The sequence below is a fragment of the Cricetulus griseus genome, chromosome 2, assembly GCF_003668045.3.
Source record: "Cricetulus griseus strain 17A/GY chromosome 2, alternate assembly CriGri-PICRH-1.0, whole genome shotgun sequence".
NCBI lineage: Eukaryota > Metazoa > Chordata > Mammalia > Rodentia > Cricetidae > Cricetulus > Cricetulus griseus.
This window is the reverse complement of record NC_048595.1, coordinates 102,397,935-102,415,542: the sequence shown is the minus strand read 5'-3', so window position 1 is coordinate 102,415,542 and position 17,608 is coordinate 102,397,935. Positions and strand designations below refer to the sequence as shown.

Genomic DNA, 17,608 nt, shown 5'->3' with positions numbered 1-17,608 from the left:
CTGACCTCCGTTTATTCTGACATAGACATCCTTGGAATCTTTTTTTTAACAACAACAACAACAAAAAAAGCTGTTTATAAGTAGCATAATGTTTAGACACAGAACCATCAGTTTGGAAGTAGGACCAATTAATTTCTCTTTAAATAGAAAAAAGAAGGAGTGGCAGCAGAATAGCTGTCTTTCCAGTGAACTGAAGTAAACCCTAGACATGTGATGGCTTTGACCTTGGAGTTGAGAGCTGTGAACATTCAGACTGCCTGCATTTAGAAAAGACTAGGAAGAGAGGAGGCCACACAGCAAGAAACCTCTTCCCATTGTCGCATAGACTTTAATAATCTTGAATCTGTTCTTGTTTTTCCCTGGGTGTCCCAAGTGAGCAATCCTGGGGGTGTGCTGTCGTGCTTCAGACCCCAGAGGGGTGATTCCTACCCTATCAGGCTTGTACAGAACATGCACCACCCAGGAAGTGGGTGTATTGCCCCCGGACAAAAACCAAAAGCCCCAAATTCTGCCCTCACCCCACTACTAATGGGGTTCTGTTATGCAGGACCACTTCTCTGCTTCCTCCTCTGAGGGTGCAAGTGTAGTGTTGACTGTAGGGCCTGTTAAACATGAGTCAGCTTGACAGGATTCTACTCTGATAGTGACATGTAGCATAGGTCTAGTTAATCTGGAGGCTGAAATCAGAATGAGAAGAAGCAGCCTTTTTTTTTTTCTTTTCTTTTTTAACCCTGACTATTGGCAGTTAGCTGATATATCACTTGTTCCAAACAAATGTGCCTTTGGTGGACAAAAATAGCATTCACCCTTTGGTACTACTGATATGGCTAGGAGTGCTTTTCAAGCAGGAGTGATGGTTTGGCCTCCATAAGCAGTACTCTCATACAGCCTTCTTGTAAGATTGCTGCTTGGATATGGAAGTTTAGTCTGGAGCCACACACAGCAAAGCTCCTTGACCTAGATTGCCCACATTTAAACTGATGAGCCTCGTACCTTGCTGTAGGCAGTGAACTCCGTTTATCAAGGACAGAGTCAGTTGTGCAGCACATTTCATGTATGGGCGGGTCTCAAGCCCAGACAGAGAGCAAGGCAGTTCCATTCTCTCTGGGACTGCAGAACTAACTCTGGCCCACATTAGTATCTCGCTTACATTCCTTGGAGATGAGAACATTTGGTCACCAGAGGCCATCTCAGTTTGTCACTCAGTTTGACCCTACTGGCAGATAAGCAGTTTATTTATTTATTTATTCATTTATTTGTTTACTTATTTTGGATTTTCAATGCAGGGCTTCTCTATGTGTAGCCCTGGCTATCCTGCAACTCACTTTGTAGACCAGGCTGACCTCAAACTCACAGAGATCCACCTGCCTCTGCCTCCAAAGTGCTGTTAAAGAAATGTAAAGAATGTTTTTTTAGTCTCTCAACTTAGTGAAATGTAGGAACAATTAATTATCTTGCCTGATTTGTGCACCCTCATTCACTGCTCCAGAGAAGGATCATTAAACTAATAGAGCCTTTCCTGAGCGCTTGGGCAAAGGCAGAGACATACAGACCCTTTGACATAGCTGTCCTGCTTCTGGAAGCTGACAGCTAACAATTTTTTAAGTGGATTAGGGACCTGCTAAAGCTCTGTGTACAAAGGTGCAGCATTGTTTGGCAATATATACAACTAGCCAAGATCAAGGTTTGCCTAGGGTGTGAGGACGGTTAACCCATAGTGTATATGCACTAGCAAAGGCTCTAGAGCCCCACAGATCTCATATACTGAGGCCATAGGGCAATTACCATAAACAGGACTCTGGAGCCCAGACTCAGAACTCCTCACCGGCACCGCTCCCTCCTTATATATCTACTTCAGATTTGGCTACTTATGCCTGATGTTTTGGTTTTTGTTTGTTTGTTTGTTTTATGATTTCCTCTAAAAACTCATTGTGTGTACACTTCACTCTCCTGTGCAGAGTGAACTGTGAGAATCCTGATGTGCAGTTCATGTAGCCATCACTTCACAGGTTAGCTTTGAACCACCATCCTACTAGATAATTATCTTTATTTTCAGAATGTGGGTACAGTGAAGGGTTTCCCACTTAGTGCAAGCATCCCTTCATAAAATCCTATTGTATAAGAACTCTTAGCATCTTCGCTGACTAACTAGCCAAGGTGAGTGTTCCACAGTACCAAGTATTCAGCTAAGCCTCCAAGGAGGGTGGGCCCAAAATGATTACTGTAGCTTTGCTCTTAAAGATAGCATTGCCCAGTCTTTTTTTTTTTTTTTCACCTTTTTAACTTGTTCGCTTTTCCTCTTGACTCTAATATCACCCTATTCTATGAAAGTGAAAAGGCAGCAATGTAAACATACTGCCTTGTGTGCTGACTCTTCCCGCTTCCCCAACAAAAGAAACTAAAATAATGTGCTGGCCTCACCCCCAAATCCACAGTTCGCTCTCTGGGTCCATTCCTGTTTCACAAAATTACAATATGCAAATTAGCTAGGTAAAAGAGAAGGTTAAAAAGGCTGGATCAAAGCCACAGGGGAGAGCACAGAGAAGAAAGCTGGGGCCTGTGTTTGCTTGAAAGTTGGTAGGGCGCCCCTAGCTGGCTGGGCTTCCTGGACAAAGCTGCAGATTTGGAGATTGTGGGGATATGGCAATACTTGAGGATTAGGAATGGGTTAGGAAGGGGCTGACTCAAAAAGCATTGGCCATGCCTAGAGTCTGTGCTAGATCTGGACCTATTCTCAAGCCAAAGGTCTTCTCCCACACTTCCTCGTTGAAATGTGGTCATCTGGGAATTTTTCGTGGGATTACCAAATCACTGAAACCTCCTGTGAGTAGGTTTGCACCAAGAATGATAATGTGGGTGGAACCTTGGAGTGCCCCTGGGTTCTTGAGTCCTCCAGATTTATGGAGAGGGATTATTTCCCAACTTCTAAGCAAAACCAGTTTTTAGTTGCTATAACAGTTACTATTGTTTTTTGACCTGTGGCTCAGTAAAGATGGGCATGTAATAAAACATGCCTCAGAATGGGTGCCAGAGGAAAGAATAACTCCATCATTCAATACTGAACTTGTCCTCAAAGATTTCTGATAGCTGTCTTCAGCTGGGGGGGGGGGAGTAGCCCAGTCATACCAGCATCACTGTCACAGCAGGAGTCCTCATCCCCATAAAGTGGAGTGAGGCAATGAATTCAAACTGTGCCATCCCTCAGAGCTGCCTTTCCTACAGATGTGAAATGGGAATGACGATGTGTTCCACTGCTGGCACTCTCACCAGGACTGAAGAAGGCAGTATAAGGGATGCTTTATACATCTCTGCCTCCAAGTCCCTTTTTGCTTGGGGGATTTTTTTACATAACCTCTCAAGTATAGGTGTAGAAAAAGGTACAGACTCTAAACACTTTCCGAAGTAAGTATAAAGAAATGTAGTTTTAAAAAAATCTTTGATGTTATGTGTATTAATTACAATTATTTACAATGTATAATTTTGGTATCTGTTAAAGAAAGAAGCAATAGGATGGATACTCTGTTTTGTTTTATATGAAGAATTAAATCTTGGCTGAATACTTGATACTGCAGAATTAGAGGTCATTGTATTCTGATTTTGTAACCATCCATGCTGTAAACACTGCTTCACATGAATGCAGAGTATAAAATGGTAAGACATCTCAGAAGCTGTTAGAAACTCTAGAAATCCCAATCCAAAAGTCATTTAATGGTTGTTTTTTTAATGAAACTCAAGTTAGCAATCAAATTGTACTTTTTAGAACCAAACATTTTAATACTATACAACCCAAAGATATACTAATTTGATACTAACAAGAATGAAAGTAGAGAATATGAAGTCTTTGTTTCCATAATTAAATCACTTATGTTTCAATAAGAACAGAAAATTCTGTCTGCAGGTCATAATATACAGTATCTGAGCTGAGGTACTGGCAACACTGGTTGGTGTTACATGATGTAACGACATGCAGTGCAGTGTGCACACGTGTGTGTTCAGAGCCAAGGCTGCAGAGAAACACCTCAGAGTCATGGCAAATTTGATTTTGGGCTCATTTTTGGTGGTTGCATTAATACTTTCCTGACCCCCACATGTAGTTATATGACCATATACAGAGCTGCAACCCACTGTTTGAGAAGCTAGGGGTACTCAGCTTGGTGCCTGCTTCTACTTGGTGCTACTGTCTGTAAGTAGGGTTCGTTTTATGGTCATAATACTATTAGAATTACCAACTTCCTAAGGAAAAAGGGAGGCAGACACTAAGAGCTCTTCCTCCAAGCCAGTTTCTGCAGGAGTCATACTGCTCACTGCATCCATCCCAAGGAATGACCTGGCTATGTAAGGTGTTAGAGGTAGCAGGAATCATGTGAGGACCAGTGTTAGACCCCGTGCGTCTACGAGCAGAGTTAAGGAAATCAGCTGATTGGTCCTCACTGAATGATGGTAGATATGGGTACATTTAGCAGTTGATTTAATTATAAAGTTTTGGCTGGTTCCAGGCACCCGACACCTTTAGGATTTGGCATGGAAACAGAAATGATTCAGAACTTAAGACTATCTGAAGAAGTGAGTGACCCCTTTTGCTCAGTCCTTTTAGTATTTTCCAGCACCTCCTCCAACTGCAGCCTCCCTCCCCCCTTTTTTTTCTAGGCAGGAAGAACACCAACAGCTTTATCATTGCAGTTGCTACTGTTTGGGGTGAAAATTTTGAATGTGAAGCTATAGCATGGATGACAAATCCAAAAGAATGTAGCAATGTGGTGTTTGTAAATGGATGCCTTCTTCACATTAATTAATCTCATTTTCAGAGCCCAGAGATTTGCTGCCTACTTCTATAGACAAGTTTCCATGTTTCTTATCAAAAAGAGTACTGGTGTTTTTTTAGAGTTGGTTGGTTTGATGGTATTTTAGACTTGGTTGGTTCCCCACTTACTAGGACTTGCTAACAAATCTCTTGCATTTGTGTGATGCTTCATCTTACATGTCCCCTCATTTCAAAAAATAAGGCCACAAGGCTGGGCATGGTGGTGCATGCCTCCTTTAACTCAAGCTCTTAGGAGGCAGAGACGGATGTGTCTCAATGGGTTCAAGCCAGTCTTATCTTCATAGGAATTTCCAGGCAGCAAGGGATATACAGTGAGACCCTATCAAAAAGAGCAAACAACAACAACAAAAAAAAAAAACTAAAGCCACTCTCCCATTTCAGCCTGCTCTTGTGTGTACTTGTGTTCTTGGTGTGTATGCTAGTTTTTTTGTCAGCTTCACACAAACTAGAGTTATCTAGTATATTAGTTATTTTTCTTTTATCATGACAAAAAGTTACAGGTTTCCAGTCAATTTAAATTTAAGATTTTTTTTGTTCAGTATACTACTTCTGTACTGCACTTTGGATAAATACATAAATAGCTGTTTGTCTTAAAATTCATAAGTAGGTTTTTGTTTTGTCTTTTGAGACAGAGTTTCTCTGTGTAGCTTTGTAGACCAGGCTGGCCTTGAACTCACAGAGATCTGCCTGACTCTGCCTCCCAAGTACTGGGACTAAAGGCATGTACTACCACCGCCCAGCTAGTAGTTTAAAAAACAAAAACAAAAACAAAAACAAACTTGTATGTGCTCACAGTTTAAAATGTAAATGATACTAAAGGATATATAAAACCAAGGCTTCCTCCTGAGGTATTTCCATCACAAGAGGGACTCTTGTGTCCTTAGTGAAGAATTACACCATCTGTCTATAGACACCCATACTTTGCAGCCTCACAAACACTTCTTTTCTGTGCAGTAATATCATCCTGGCATATTGATCATTCTATAAATGTAGTGACTAAATATTTACTCATATAAACCTTGAGATTAAGAGGAAATGCTATTTTTATATTTAAAATAAAAATGTTGGAGAGGGACTGGAGAGATGGCTTAGAGGTTAACAGTACTTGCTACTCTTGCAGAGGACCCAGATTTGGTTCCCAGCACCCACATGGCAGCTCACGTTGCAGTTAACTCCAGTTGCAGGGGATCAAACACCCCCTCTGGCACCACATACACATGGTGGACATATATTTATACATGCAGGCAAACATTCATACAATAAAATAAAAGTAAATAAAAATATTTGAGAATGAGTCATTGAAGGGTGAGACCCACCACCATGTGTTTTGCTCTCATTTGTGTTGTTAAATGAAAGCACCATTTATATGTGTGGTGGACCTAGGAATAGTGTCTTCCTGAGCTGGGGTAGCTGGTCCCCTGCGAACATATATGGGGAGTTGGAGCCTGATCTGAAGCCCCAAGGAAAAAGAGGGAGAGCAAGAGAGGGGTCACCATCAGATGCCAAGACAAAGCAGGAAGACTTCTTACTGTAGTATTCAAGATTATTGAAAATGCTGCAGAGATTTTAAAAATTGAAACACATAGAACAGTTTCAGAAAACAGGCTCTCAGTATCTACTTACATAGTTTGAAGCTTGATATAGTTCCATCAGTTGTAGTGGCTGTGCTGAGGCAGAGACGGAAAGATCACTAGATTGATACAGATGCATAAACTCACCTGCTGGCCTTCCGGCATCTGCTAAAACATGAGTCCAGATTCCAGGTCTGTTCATATAGCCAAGACTTTCTGTGAGATGCATCTTTGTTTCCCCCTTTCCTATATAAAGTTTGTGGAAGAATGTTAGACGATACTTGGACTGTTTGAGAAGATAATGCTGGCTTTCAGATAAATGTGTTTTGCTGAGACTATCACTCTTATGTCGATTAAGTCCCATCCTACCTTCTATTTTGAAAAGTTAATAATTGATTTATTTATGTAAATGTGTTCCATAATTTCTACAAAGGGCCTAGCTTCCAAAGTAAAAATTTTCTTCTATTTTAAAATTTTTTTAAGTCATGAGAATTTTATACACGAATAAAACATTTTGAACATATTCATTCTCTACCTAACCCCTCCCAATTACTTTGTTTTTCAGGGACACGTGACCATCAATAATCATGAAGAACCCATTTGCACACCTTGCTGAGCCCTTGGACCCTGCACAACCAGGAAAGAGATTTTTCAATTTGAATAAATTGGAGGACTCAAGATATGGTGGGTGCATCACTCTATGATGTAATTGCTCTGTTAGCAACTGGTTTCATGTTTGTGTAATTGATTATGCAACTAATTTGTGGGGAGGCTGGAAAAGCTCATAGGAGACCGTGGGTGAATGTAGGCTAACCCACCCACCCACACACACACACACACACACACACATGTACTTTTCAAAAAAAAAACATTTTATTATCTTTCTAGTTCATAGTAGTAATTTTTATGTATTTCAAGATAGAATTTTTGTTTTGTAAATAAAATAGATTTCTTTTGAATGAATTATTGGTTATATACAGTGGCCATACTACATTTTTAGAGTGTTTAATTGTAAATGGGTCATTTTCTCATTTCTTGAGCATTAGTTTCTCAAGAAATATTATTCTATATATCAATAAAAATTCATATTGCTTGCTAAATACAACACAGTGAGAGTCTAGACTGATGGTGAACATGGTAACTTAATGGGAACTTTTCTTTCTGTTACTGAATTCAAAATAAGCAACCATTTAACATAAGTAAATAAACTAATTGTTTTAGACTAGTCTTTGAGTATTTTCAATTACTAATGTCTCTTAAATCCATTCCCTGTATGTAGTTTTCACCATATATACATTTTAAACTTACTGATCACGTTACCCTCTTTCCCTGTTGGAAGAATAATCCGATGTCTTGTATCAAGTTTATCTAAAGATTAGCTTTAAAGGGAACTCTGAACAGCAGGTGGACTGTAGTTTGTTTTTAATGTTTTCTGCCTTTACTCCTAGGACGTCTACCGTTTTCTATCAGAGTCCTCCTGGAGGCAGCCATTCGGAACTGTGATGAGTTTCTGGTGAAAAAAATTGACATTGAAAATATCCTGAACTGGAATGTCATGCAGCATAAGAACATAGAAGTGCCATTTAAACCAGCCCGTGTCATCCTGCAAGACTTTACGTGAGCCTGTCACTTCCCTTTCCCATCTCCCTTGTCAGCCTCTCAAGAAAGTTTTTACTTTAACAAAAATGTCTCCCACTGGGGTGGGTAGAAGATGGCATACAGGAGCACTTTGTGGAGTGTTTTGTGCAGGAGCTGGTTGCAGGCTGCTGTGCCTGCACACAGTTGCACTGTCTGAGAGGAGAGAAGAGGTGCTTCGTGAGGCTTTACTTGCTTCCCCCTCAGCTCACAGCCTGCTACTCCTAGAATTTGTGCTGCCAGTAATGGCACAATTGCTCAGACATAATCCTCCCATTTGCAATGGTATTATTTCATTCCCTTGGTGAACCCAGTTTCTTTATGAGGGTGTCAGAAGCCCCAGAACTGGAGTTACTCCATAGATTATTTCAATAGCATTCATTTTCCTGCACATGGTTTAATTTTGTTCTTTAAGGCTAAAAACCTTCGTACTGTGTGTAGTGTAATACTGTTTTTATCCACTGCTCCTTCATAGAAACCTAGTTGGTTGCATAACTTAGAGCACAGGGCTGCTGTTGACTCTGAAGTACAGTGTCTCTATGACATGTTGACTTGGAGCTTTTGCGTAAGTACCAGAAGGGTATGACTGGGTTATACTGAACATCTGAAAATCATTTCATTTTTTAAAGAAATCCTTGTACTGACTACCATTGTGGATAGACTAATTTACATTCCCACCACAGTGTCTACAGTTCCCTTTTGTCCATGTCCTCCATATATGTTGATTTTTTTTCTTAATGACTTCCATTCGGACTGGAGTGAAATAGAATCCCAATGTAATTTTAATTTGCTTTCCTTTGGTGACCAGTGAGAAATTAAACATTTTAGTGTGTTTATTAGTCATTTGTATTTCATCTTTTAAGAACTGTCTTTTCATTTCATTGTTCTGTTTATTGACTGGGTTGTTTGCTTGTTTAGTTTTTGAGACCTTTGCATAGTCTAGATGTTAGTTCTTTGTCAGCTGTATCACTAGCAAAGCTTTGCTCCCATTGTATAAGCTGCCTCTTGACTTAATAAACTATTTCCCTTAGTGTGCAGAAGCCTTTTCATTTTATGAGCTCTCATTTGTCAACTGTTGGCCTTATTTCCTGAGTAGACTGGAATCCTACTGAGAAATGTCTTGCCCACACTTACATCTTAAAGTGTTTTCCCCACTTTTCTTGTAACAATGTCAGAGTTTGAGGTCTTACATTAGGCCTTTGATCCATTTGGAGTTGGTGTTGTGCAAAGTGAGATATCGGGATCTAGTTTCTTTTACTTGTAGATAGCCAGTTTTCCCAGCATTATTTGTCTTTTCTCCAATGTAAAGTGTCAGTTTTCCAAAAACTGGGAGACAGTACTTTGTGAATTTATATCTGGGTCCCCATTCTATTTTATTGATCTACATGTCTGTTTAGGGGGCAGGGTTGTTACCATCACCCTGCAGTATAACTTGAAATCAAGTATGATGAAACTTCCAGTGATGTGGGGACTAGATGGAGAAAGTCTCCATTTACACTCCAGTATTACTCTTTTTGCTCAGTGTGATGGTTAGTGTTGTCAGCTTTCCAGAACCTAGAATCACCTGGGACATAGGTCTCTGAGAATGTCTGTGATGGATTTTCTTGATCATATTAATTGATGATGATGACAGGGAAGACCTGTCTTAATTGTGGGTAGGACCATTCCCTAGACAAGGGAACAACCATGGGTTACAGTAAGCTCTTTCTCCCTTAATAAGTGACATTTGTCAATAACTTATAACAGTAATGAGAAAAGAAGCTAAGACACAGGGGGTTGCTTTGACAGCCTGAGGTCTTTTATGTGGCCATGTGAATTTTTAATATTGTATTTTTCTATTTCTATGAAGAATAGCATTGGAATTTCTATGAGGATTGCATTGAACCTGTAGATGATTTGGTGATGTCTACAACAACGTTGATTCTTCCAATCCATGAATATGAAAGTCTGTCCATCTTCTTAGTGTCTTCAGGTTCTTTCTTTGGTATTTTGCTGTTTCATTATAGAGACCTTTCTTTCTTTGATTAGTCTTATTCCAAGGTATACATCCACTCCTTCAAGTTTGGTCTAAAGTTGCAGGGGTGATCTGGGAAGCAGTCGCTCTAGTCAGGATTCTTGAGAATAAACATCCCGGCTTTCCCATAGTTTTTTGTATTCAAGTTAATTTGCTGGTGGAGTTCTACAAGGAGATTCTACACAGTCATACCACTTAGCACCTGTGTGCTTTCTGCTCAAGGAAATATGCTTAGAAACTTACACTTTTCTAAGTCACCTATTGCTGGCGCCTCTGATAAGATGGTCCCTTGTCAGTATTAACATTGGCAAACCTGCAAAATCCAGTCACATGCATTTATGGCTGTTTCCTGCTTGCTTCTTTCTATCCCTAGGGGCGTGCCAGCTGTGGTTGATTTTGCAGCAATGCGTGATGCTGTGAAGAAGTTGGGAGGAAATCCAGAGAAAATAAACCCTGTCTGTCCCGCTGACCTTGTAATTGATCATTCCATCCAGGTTGATTTCAACAGAAGGTGAGGATGGTTAAAAAGGATTCCTTGGTTTTCTTCTTTATGAAAAATCTTGGAATACACATTAAAAAAACAAATGTATGTATGAATGTGTTGGACCAATGATAGCTCAGCAGGTCAGGGTACCTGCTTGCCAAGCCTGAGGACCCAAGTTCCATCCTTGGGATCCACATGATAGAAAGAGAGAACCAACTCCCACAAGTCATCCCCCGATATACACGCATGCCATTGCACACCCATGCCCACACATACCCACATACAGACAAGTAAGTAAATATAAAACAGTTTTTTAATGTGGGTGCATATTTAAGAATGTCTTTAAAGGTGTTGCCAGAAAATTAACTTTCCAGTGAATGATATTGGGAGAAATCATAACTTGTCTGTTCGATTTGAATAGGAGTGGTCTGCATCTAGCAGGCCTAGCTTGACTCTAGCTTGAAGAATGGACTAAAGTATATATGTACATTTTGCCGTGAGAGCTTGTCAGTGCAAGTGCATGTCTGGCTTTAGAAGAGTTCAGGTGTTTTTGATCCACTTTATTCCTGTTTTTATCACAGATAACTAACTGATCTGTATCTGAGCATAATGCCCTCACTAGTTTTGCCCTCCATTTCTTCTGTCTGGGATATGTCCTTATCCCACTCTCTACTGCCAAAGTCCATGTCCTCTTTCCTAGCCAGCTTACATTCCCACAAGTCATAAATCTGCATTGTCATGATCATCTTGCTAGACTCTATCTAGAATGGACCTTGAGTAAGGTGTCCCTTGAGTTGCCTGGTAAAAAGACTGGAGCTGTGCATGTAGTAAGCACTTCACGTAACTAAAATAACCTTGAAACTATCCCTAGTTTAAAGGAGAAGCTAAGTTAACATAACTGAGATGCCTTTACATGGGGACAAACTAAATCTCTTCTTTTCACCTGTCTCTCTAGCTTGGCATCCAAAGGTGTGGGTAGTAAAATATCTTTATAAAGCAATTGAACATACAACTTTATAGTTGCAAACTTGAAATTAGCATTTTTCATCTTAATAAACATTTAAAAAGTGAATACTTCTTAAACAAAATATGTGTAGCATTTATTAATAATCCTATAATCCTAACTTGTTGCACAGATAACTGAGGTTTGTGTTTACAAGTCAAGTAGTGATGGTCAGTCTTCCTGAGCTATTTGTTTTACTGAACTGTTAGTCTTCATTCTCATTCTCCAAAAGCCTTTGCTTAAATTGGAATCATCATGAGTGAGTCTTTGGACTAGATGGCATCCAGGTAGCAAACATTACTGTACATTTCCAGTCTCTTTATGATGCACTGGAAGGTGCAGAAAGCCAACCTGCATCACAGTAGAATCCAGAAGTGTACTTGGTACATCATGAACCCAAAGAACATCTGAAACTGCCGGGTTGTGCCTTTAATCCCAGCACTCAGAAGTCAGAGGCAGGCGGATCTCTGTGAGTTCCAGGACAGTCAGGGCTACACAGAGAAACCCTGTCCTGAAAAAATATAAAATACAATAAAACAACAACAACAACAACAAATCAGCTGTTGTGTAAAAATAACTCAAGGATCTCAGTGGCAGACAACATGAGGATTTCTTTCTGACATGTTTGCAGGTTGTTGGAAAGCCAGCTAACCCTGATGAGGGTGGTTGGGCACTTCTGTCTCATGTGGCTTTGACTGGGCTAGCTGGAAATGCCAAAATGCAGGGCAATTGTGACAGCTTCATTCCCTTTTTATCTCTTAAGCATGCAGGCTAAAGAAGGCAGTTATCTGGTGCTCTCCAGGTTTGGGGCAGAAACTCGAAACGTCTCACAAAGCTCGCCTAGTAGTTACAGAGCCACTTCTGTTCACAGTGCTCATGATTGGGTGAAGTGGTTGAGTCAAAAAATCAGGGTAGAAAATACAGCTGGGCTACTGTAGGGAAGGTTATTGAACATTGGTTGGCTTGGGCATCCAGAAGCTATCAGTGTTAAGGAGGCTGGCATCTGACAGAAGTATGACTACATATGGATATCTGCAAGTGGAGAAGGGATTTTTCCACATTCTACTACGTCATTTAGTAGGGGCAGCAGTTTGTATTTTAGTTTTAATTTCAATTAATTGGATATATACAGTAATTTTAATTATAAGGAAATAATAATTGGAAGGATTGGAATTCAGGCAAAGTTATGGGAGTTCCAGGCCATCCAAAGCTGCATGGTGTCTCAAAAACAAAAAAGAAAAGGAATATGTAATCCATTTAGAAAAATAGACTCAGCAGATAATTACACAAAGAACAATATATGTTTCTCACTTTAAAAAAATAATGCAAGAGACAAACAGAATGAAAAGCTTTTTTAGCCTTGCAGATAATAAGAAAGTAAAATAAGTGTTTCTAATACTGTTTTCTCTTTTCAATATAATTAAGATTAAACCATAACTATCGAAGTAGCATGAGGGAAACACTTATTGCACTGCTATTAGCACTGTAATTGGAAAGTATGAAAGCAGTATGTAGTAAGACCTTAGAAATTTCTGTTTCCTGAGGCTGGAGAGATGGCTCAGCTGTTGAGAGCTCATACTGTTTAGTTTCCAGTACCTATCTTGGGAGGCTCACACTACCAGTACCTCTAGCTCCAGACCTGACACCTTCTTCTAGTTTCTAGGGGCATCTGCACTCACATGCACAAATACACAGACACAAACACACACACACACACACAATTTAAAAAATTAATATTAAGAAAAGAAATTTCAATGTTCTTTGTCCTAGGATTTCTGCAGTCAAGCACATTTTTAAGATTTGAAGATCCAGAAAAAGCTTCATGGCCAGTATACCGGCTAGTTTATCCCAGCTTGACACAATCTAGAGTCATCAGAGAGGAGGCAGCTTCAACTGAGAAAATGCCTCCATAAGATCAGGCTGTAGGCCATTTTCTTAATTACTTATTATTGAAGGAGAGCCCAGCTTATTGTCGGCGATGCCATCCCTGGGCTGGTGGTCCTGGGTTCTGTAAGAAAGCAGGCTGAGAAGCCATGAGGAGCAAGCAAGTATGTAGCACTCCTCCATGGCCTCTGTATCAATTTCTGCCTCCAGGTTCCTGCCCTCTTTGAGTTCCTGCCCTGACTTCCCTCAGTAATGGACAGTATGTGGAATAGTAAGACAAATAAACCTTTTCCTCCCAAGTTGCCTTGGTCATGGTCTTTTATCACAGCTGCAGTAACCCTAACTAAAACAGCCGCAATTAAAATGCTATTTTTAATTAATTTATTTTATGTATAAATGCTCTATTTTCATTTCATACCGGAAGAGGGCATTAGATCCCACTATAGATGGTTGTGAGCCACCATGTGGTTGCTGGGAATTGAACTCAGGACCTCTGAAAGAGTAGTCAGTGCTCTTAACCACTGAGCCATCTCTCCAGGTAAACTATTGTTGTAAATGAAAACCTAGACCATTTCTAGATGTCCCACAAAGGGCAATGATGTAAATTATGACATCCCCTGGAGTGGAGCACTCGGTGGCCCACAGTCACATTTATGGATAACATGCTCACATGGTAGCTCAGTATGCCAAAATCTAAGTTGTATGTATGAATTATCACAGCCAGATCCAGGCTTGTGAGTGTCAGAAGAGGTCCCAGGCTGCTAAACAGCCACCTCTGGGGTTTTAATTGATCTTTATTTTTACAACAAGAAACTATTTGAAAATTTTAAAAAGTCATTTAAAAATATACACACACAAAAAGAAAAGATTCAAAGGGAAACAAAATACCCACACACACACACACACACACACACACTGAAGATGAAAGTGGGTTCCATACACCCTCAAAGGAACTAGAAAATAAGCCATTCTCTAATTCATATTGAGATATTTAAACCAGATAAATCAATCACAAAGAGAGATACAACCAGTCCCTGAACTGACAGATGGTGGACACACTGACTTCCTCACCTTCTCCTTTCCCTTGGTCCCAGAACCATCCTTAATTGTTGTCTCTCTGGTTCCATCCTTAGGTGCTGTCTCTTCCCAGAGCCATCCTTAGGCGTTGTCTCCCTCCAGAGTTATCCTTAGGTGTTGTCTCTTCCCAGTGCCATCCTTAGGCATTGTCTCTCTGGTTCCATCCTTAGGTGTTGTCTCTCTCCAGTACCTCCTGTAAATCACATGATCACTGCTCGATGGTTCAGTTTTGGAAAGAAGAAGTTAGGTTAGGATTTTCTAAAGTCCTACTTCATAAGTAATAACAAAGTCACCTCACAGGTCATAGCGACTTCACCTTAGTGGCTCACAGCTACTAAGGAGCTGAGTGCTATGGGCTTATTCCCAGCTTCGTTCTTGAAATGAGCTGGGAAAGCTGGGTAAAGGGGTCAAGATTGTACATTTTAGTAGGTGGGAGTTTTTTGTCTAGTTCGAGTATAATTTTCCTTTTGTCCTCCTTAGCAGCTGAGGACCTAAGTAGCGTGGTGCTGTCATATATCCTGTTTTTATCTCAGAAGTACCCCTAACTTTTCCCCAAGAATTTCACAACAGTTTATGACTAGGTTTCATAAAAGCTGTTTTCTCTGGAAATGTTACTTGTGAATTTCTAGGCTCTATTCTGTGAAAGTCTCAGCCACTATGAATGTGAATTTGTATCACATAATCAAGGGGAAATAATCCCTTCTGTCTATGAGGCCATTCACATCCAGAGACCTTGTTACAAGTTCTCTAGATTGGAGCTAGGCATGTTGATGTTGTGGAATAGAGTATTTGTTTAACTATGTAAAGATGTACTACATTTGTTTAATCATGTAAAGGTGTGCTGCTTTTGTTATGTTGCATTTGTTCAACCATGTAAAGACACCTGCATACGGCATCTGATTAGTCTAGTAAAAAGCTAAGCAACCAATAGCTAGGCCCAGAAAACAGGGTGAGGCAGCCAGCCAGACATGGAGGAAGCAGGAAAGCAAGATGGACAGTACATAGATGAGGTAAACGAGCCTTGGGGCAGCACACAGGTTAATAAGAAATGGATTAACTTAAGTTAAAAAAAAAAAAAAAAAGCTAGCTAGAAACAAGCGTAAGCTAAGGCTGAGTGAGCATATGTAATTAGTAGTAAGTCCCAGGGTCTTGATTTGGGAGCTGGTTGGCCTGCTACACATTGACATCTTTGTAATCCTAGTACCTTAAACACTGAGACAGGAAGATCAAGAACTTGAGGGCAGCCTGTCTACAGTAGACCCTGTCCCAAAAAAACAAAAGAAAATGTTCACTAGATTGGGCTAATTTTGGAGTTTTGAGTGGTAATAAAATAAATTTTAAAAATTTGAATTCTGGGCCTATTTGTTTATTCTGATAATCATAACAAGGCTAATTGAGCCACACTTAGCAAAATATAGTTTGTTTTCATAGTGTTAGATTTTTTTTTACCTGAAACCTCTATAGCCTGCAACAGTCTGAGCATTTCAGGCTTCTTACCATTTTACCCACCATGTTCTGGGGCAAGCAATCCCTTTCACTCCCTGCTTCAGCTCCAACAGCCTCTTGATGCTGGACTTGAGTGCAAAGTCCAGAAGTGTTTGTATGTCACAAAATAGACAGCACCAGCTACATGAGTCAGAGTCTCCCCTACACTGGTACAAACAATGCTTGCAGATCCCTTGTCTGGTGTTTTGGTTTTGTTTTCAGTTTGACAGACCTGTGTTGTATCTATATTTGTTCAATAAACTAGTAAATTTCAGAAAGAAAGTTTAGTGACTGTTTAACTTTAATGCAATTGCTCAGTGTGGTCACCCTGAGAAGGCACAAACAATCCTGACTTGGGAGCCAGAAGGCTCTCCAGAGGCCACTCGATCAGGGTCCTGAAGCACACAGACCCAGGAGGGACGAGGCAAAAAGTCCATCCTATGAGAGGACAGAGCAGCAGCATCTGAGAGCTGCCCTGAGAGCTGGACTGGAGAGTAGCAAAGAAGGCAGGGCACTCAAGTTTCCCCTTGATGCAGATGCACCAGGGCCTGCAGAGACAGGCAGGAGTCAGAGGGCTGGAGTGCTCAGGAAAACAGGAGCTGGGTGATAGTGGAGATGAGGACTGACTGCATGCATCCAGAGGACCTGCTGACACAGGTTTCTGCTCCAGCTGAGCCCCTTTCTCCACCTTTCTTTGCTTTTCTCTAACATTCATTTTCTCAAGTGTGGTGATACATTATTTATGATTTATTAAAGCTTGCCTAAGAATTCAGAAAGCAAAGTCAGCCACAAGCCGTAGAAGCCAGGCATACATCCTTAATCTCAGGACACAGGATTAAGAGATAGACGGATCTCTGTTAGTTCAAGGCCACACTGAGCTACGTGAAATACATCCAGTCCTAAGAGAAACAGCTCACACAAAGATGATCTCAGCACTTAGGATCACACGCCTGCCTTTAATCCCAGGGCTCATGAGAGGTATTTAAGACAAGAACAGGGTCTCAGAGCTGGCATTCATTCTCCAGCCACATTGAGGATAGAGTGGTATTCAGTCTCAGGACTCTCCAGCCACACTGAGAAGAGGCAGCAGTCTGAGGCTTGGTGAAGAGCTCATGGATCAGCCCTTTTAGCCTGAGCTAGAGGTAATAGCTAGAGGCTGGGTACTTTGCTTTTCTGATCTTCAATTTGAAGTTTGAACCCCAATATCAGTCTCTGGGTTTTTTATTTATTTGTGTTGCACTCAAGGATCAATAATTTTTTTTTTCCTACAAAGTTCAGAAGTGAATATTTCAGGCTTTGTTAGCCACATGTTATCTCTGCCATATAACCCATTCCAATCTTTAAAACAAAATCATCTGGGGGGGAGCAGTGAGCTGAATTCAGCTCTAGAGCTATAGTTTATAGACCCCTGCCCTAATGTGTCTCAGAAATTGTTCCATTAAAATAACTAATAATTATTTTGGAGAATATTCACATCATAGTAGGGGTCGGGGTCAATGTATTCACTAAATTATTTTTTAGGTAAGTAATACATGCTGGCTGTATTTTGGGGTTTTTTTGTTTGTTTGTTTTCCTTTTTCTGTACTGGCACAGCTATCACTTCAAAAGGAGTAAGACAGTTTATTCTGAGCCA

The 17,608-nt window shown here is 40.4% G+C and overlaps 1 protein-coding gene across 1 annotated transcript in view; it reads left to right on the top strand.

Moving 5' to 3' along the window:
- Aco1 (aconitase 1) overlaps window positions 1-17,608 on the top strand; it is a 54,071-nt gene that overhangs the window by 9,515 nt on the left and 26,948 nt on the right. Inside the window, exons 2-4 of the mRNA XM_027403382.2 lie at window positions 6,959-7,077; window positions 7,842-8,010; window positions 10,416-10,553. Of these exons, the coding sequence (XP_027259183.1) occupies window positions 6,981-7,077; window positions 7,842-8,010; window positions 10,416-10,553 (404 nt within the window). The 5' untranslated portion in view covers window positions 6,959-6,980. The remainder of the gene's footprint in view (window positions 1-6,958; window positions 7,078-7,841; window positions 8,011-10,415; window positions 10,554-17,608) is intronic.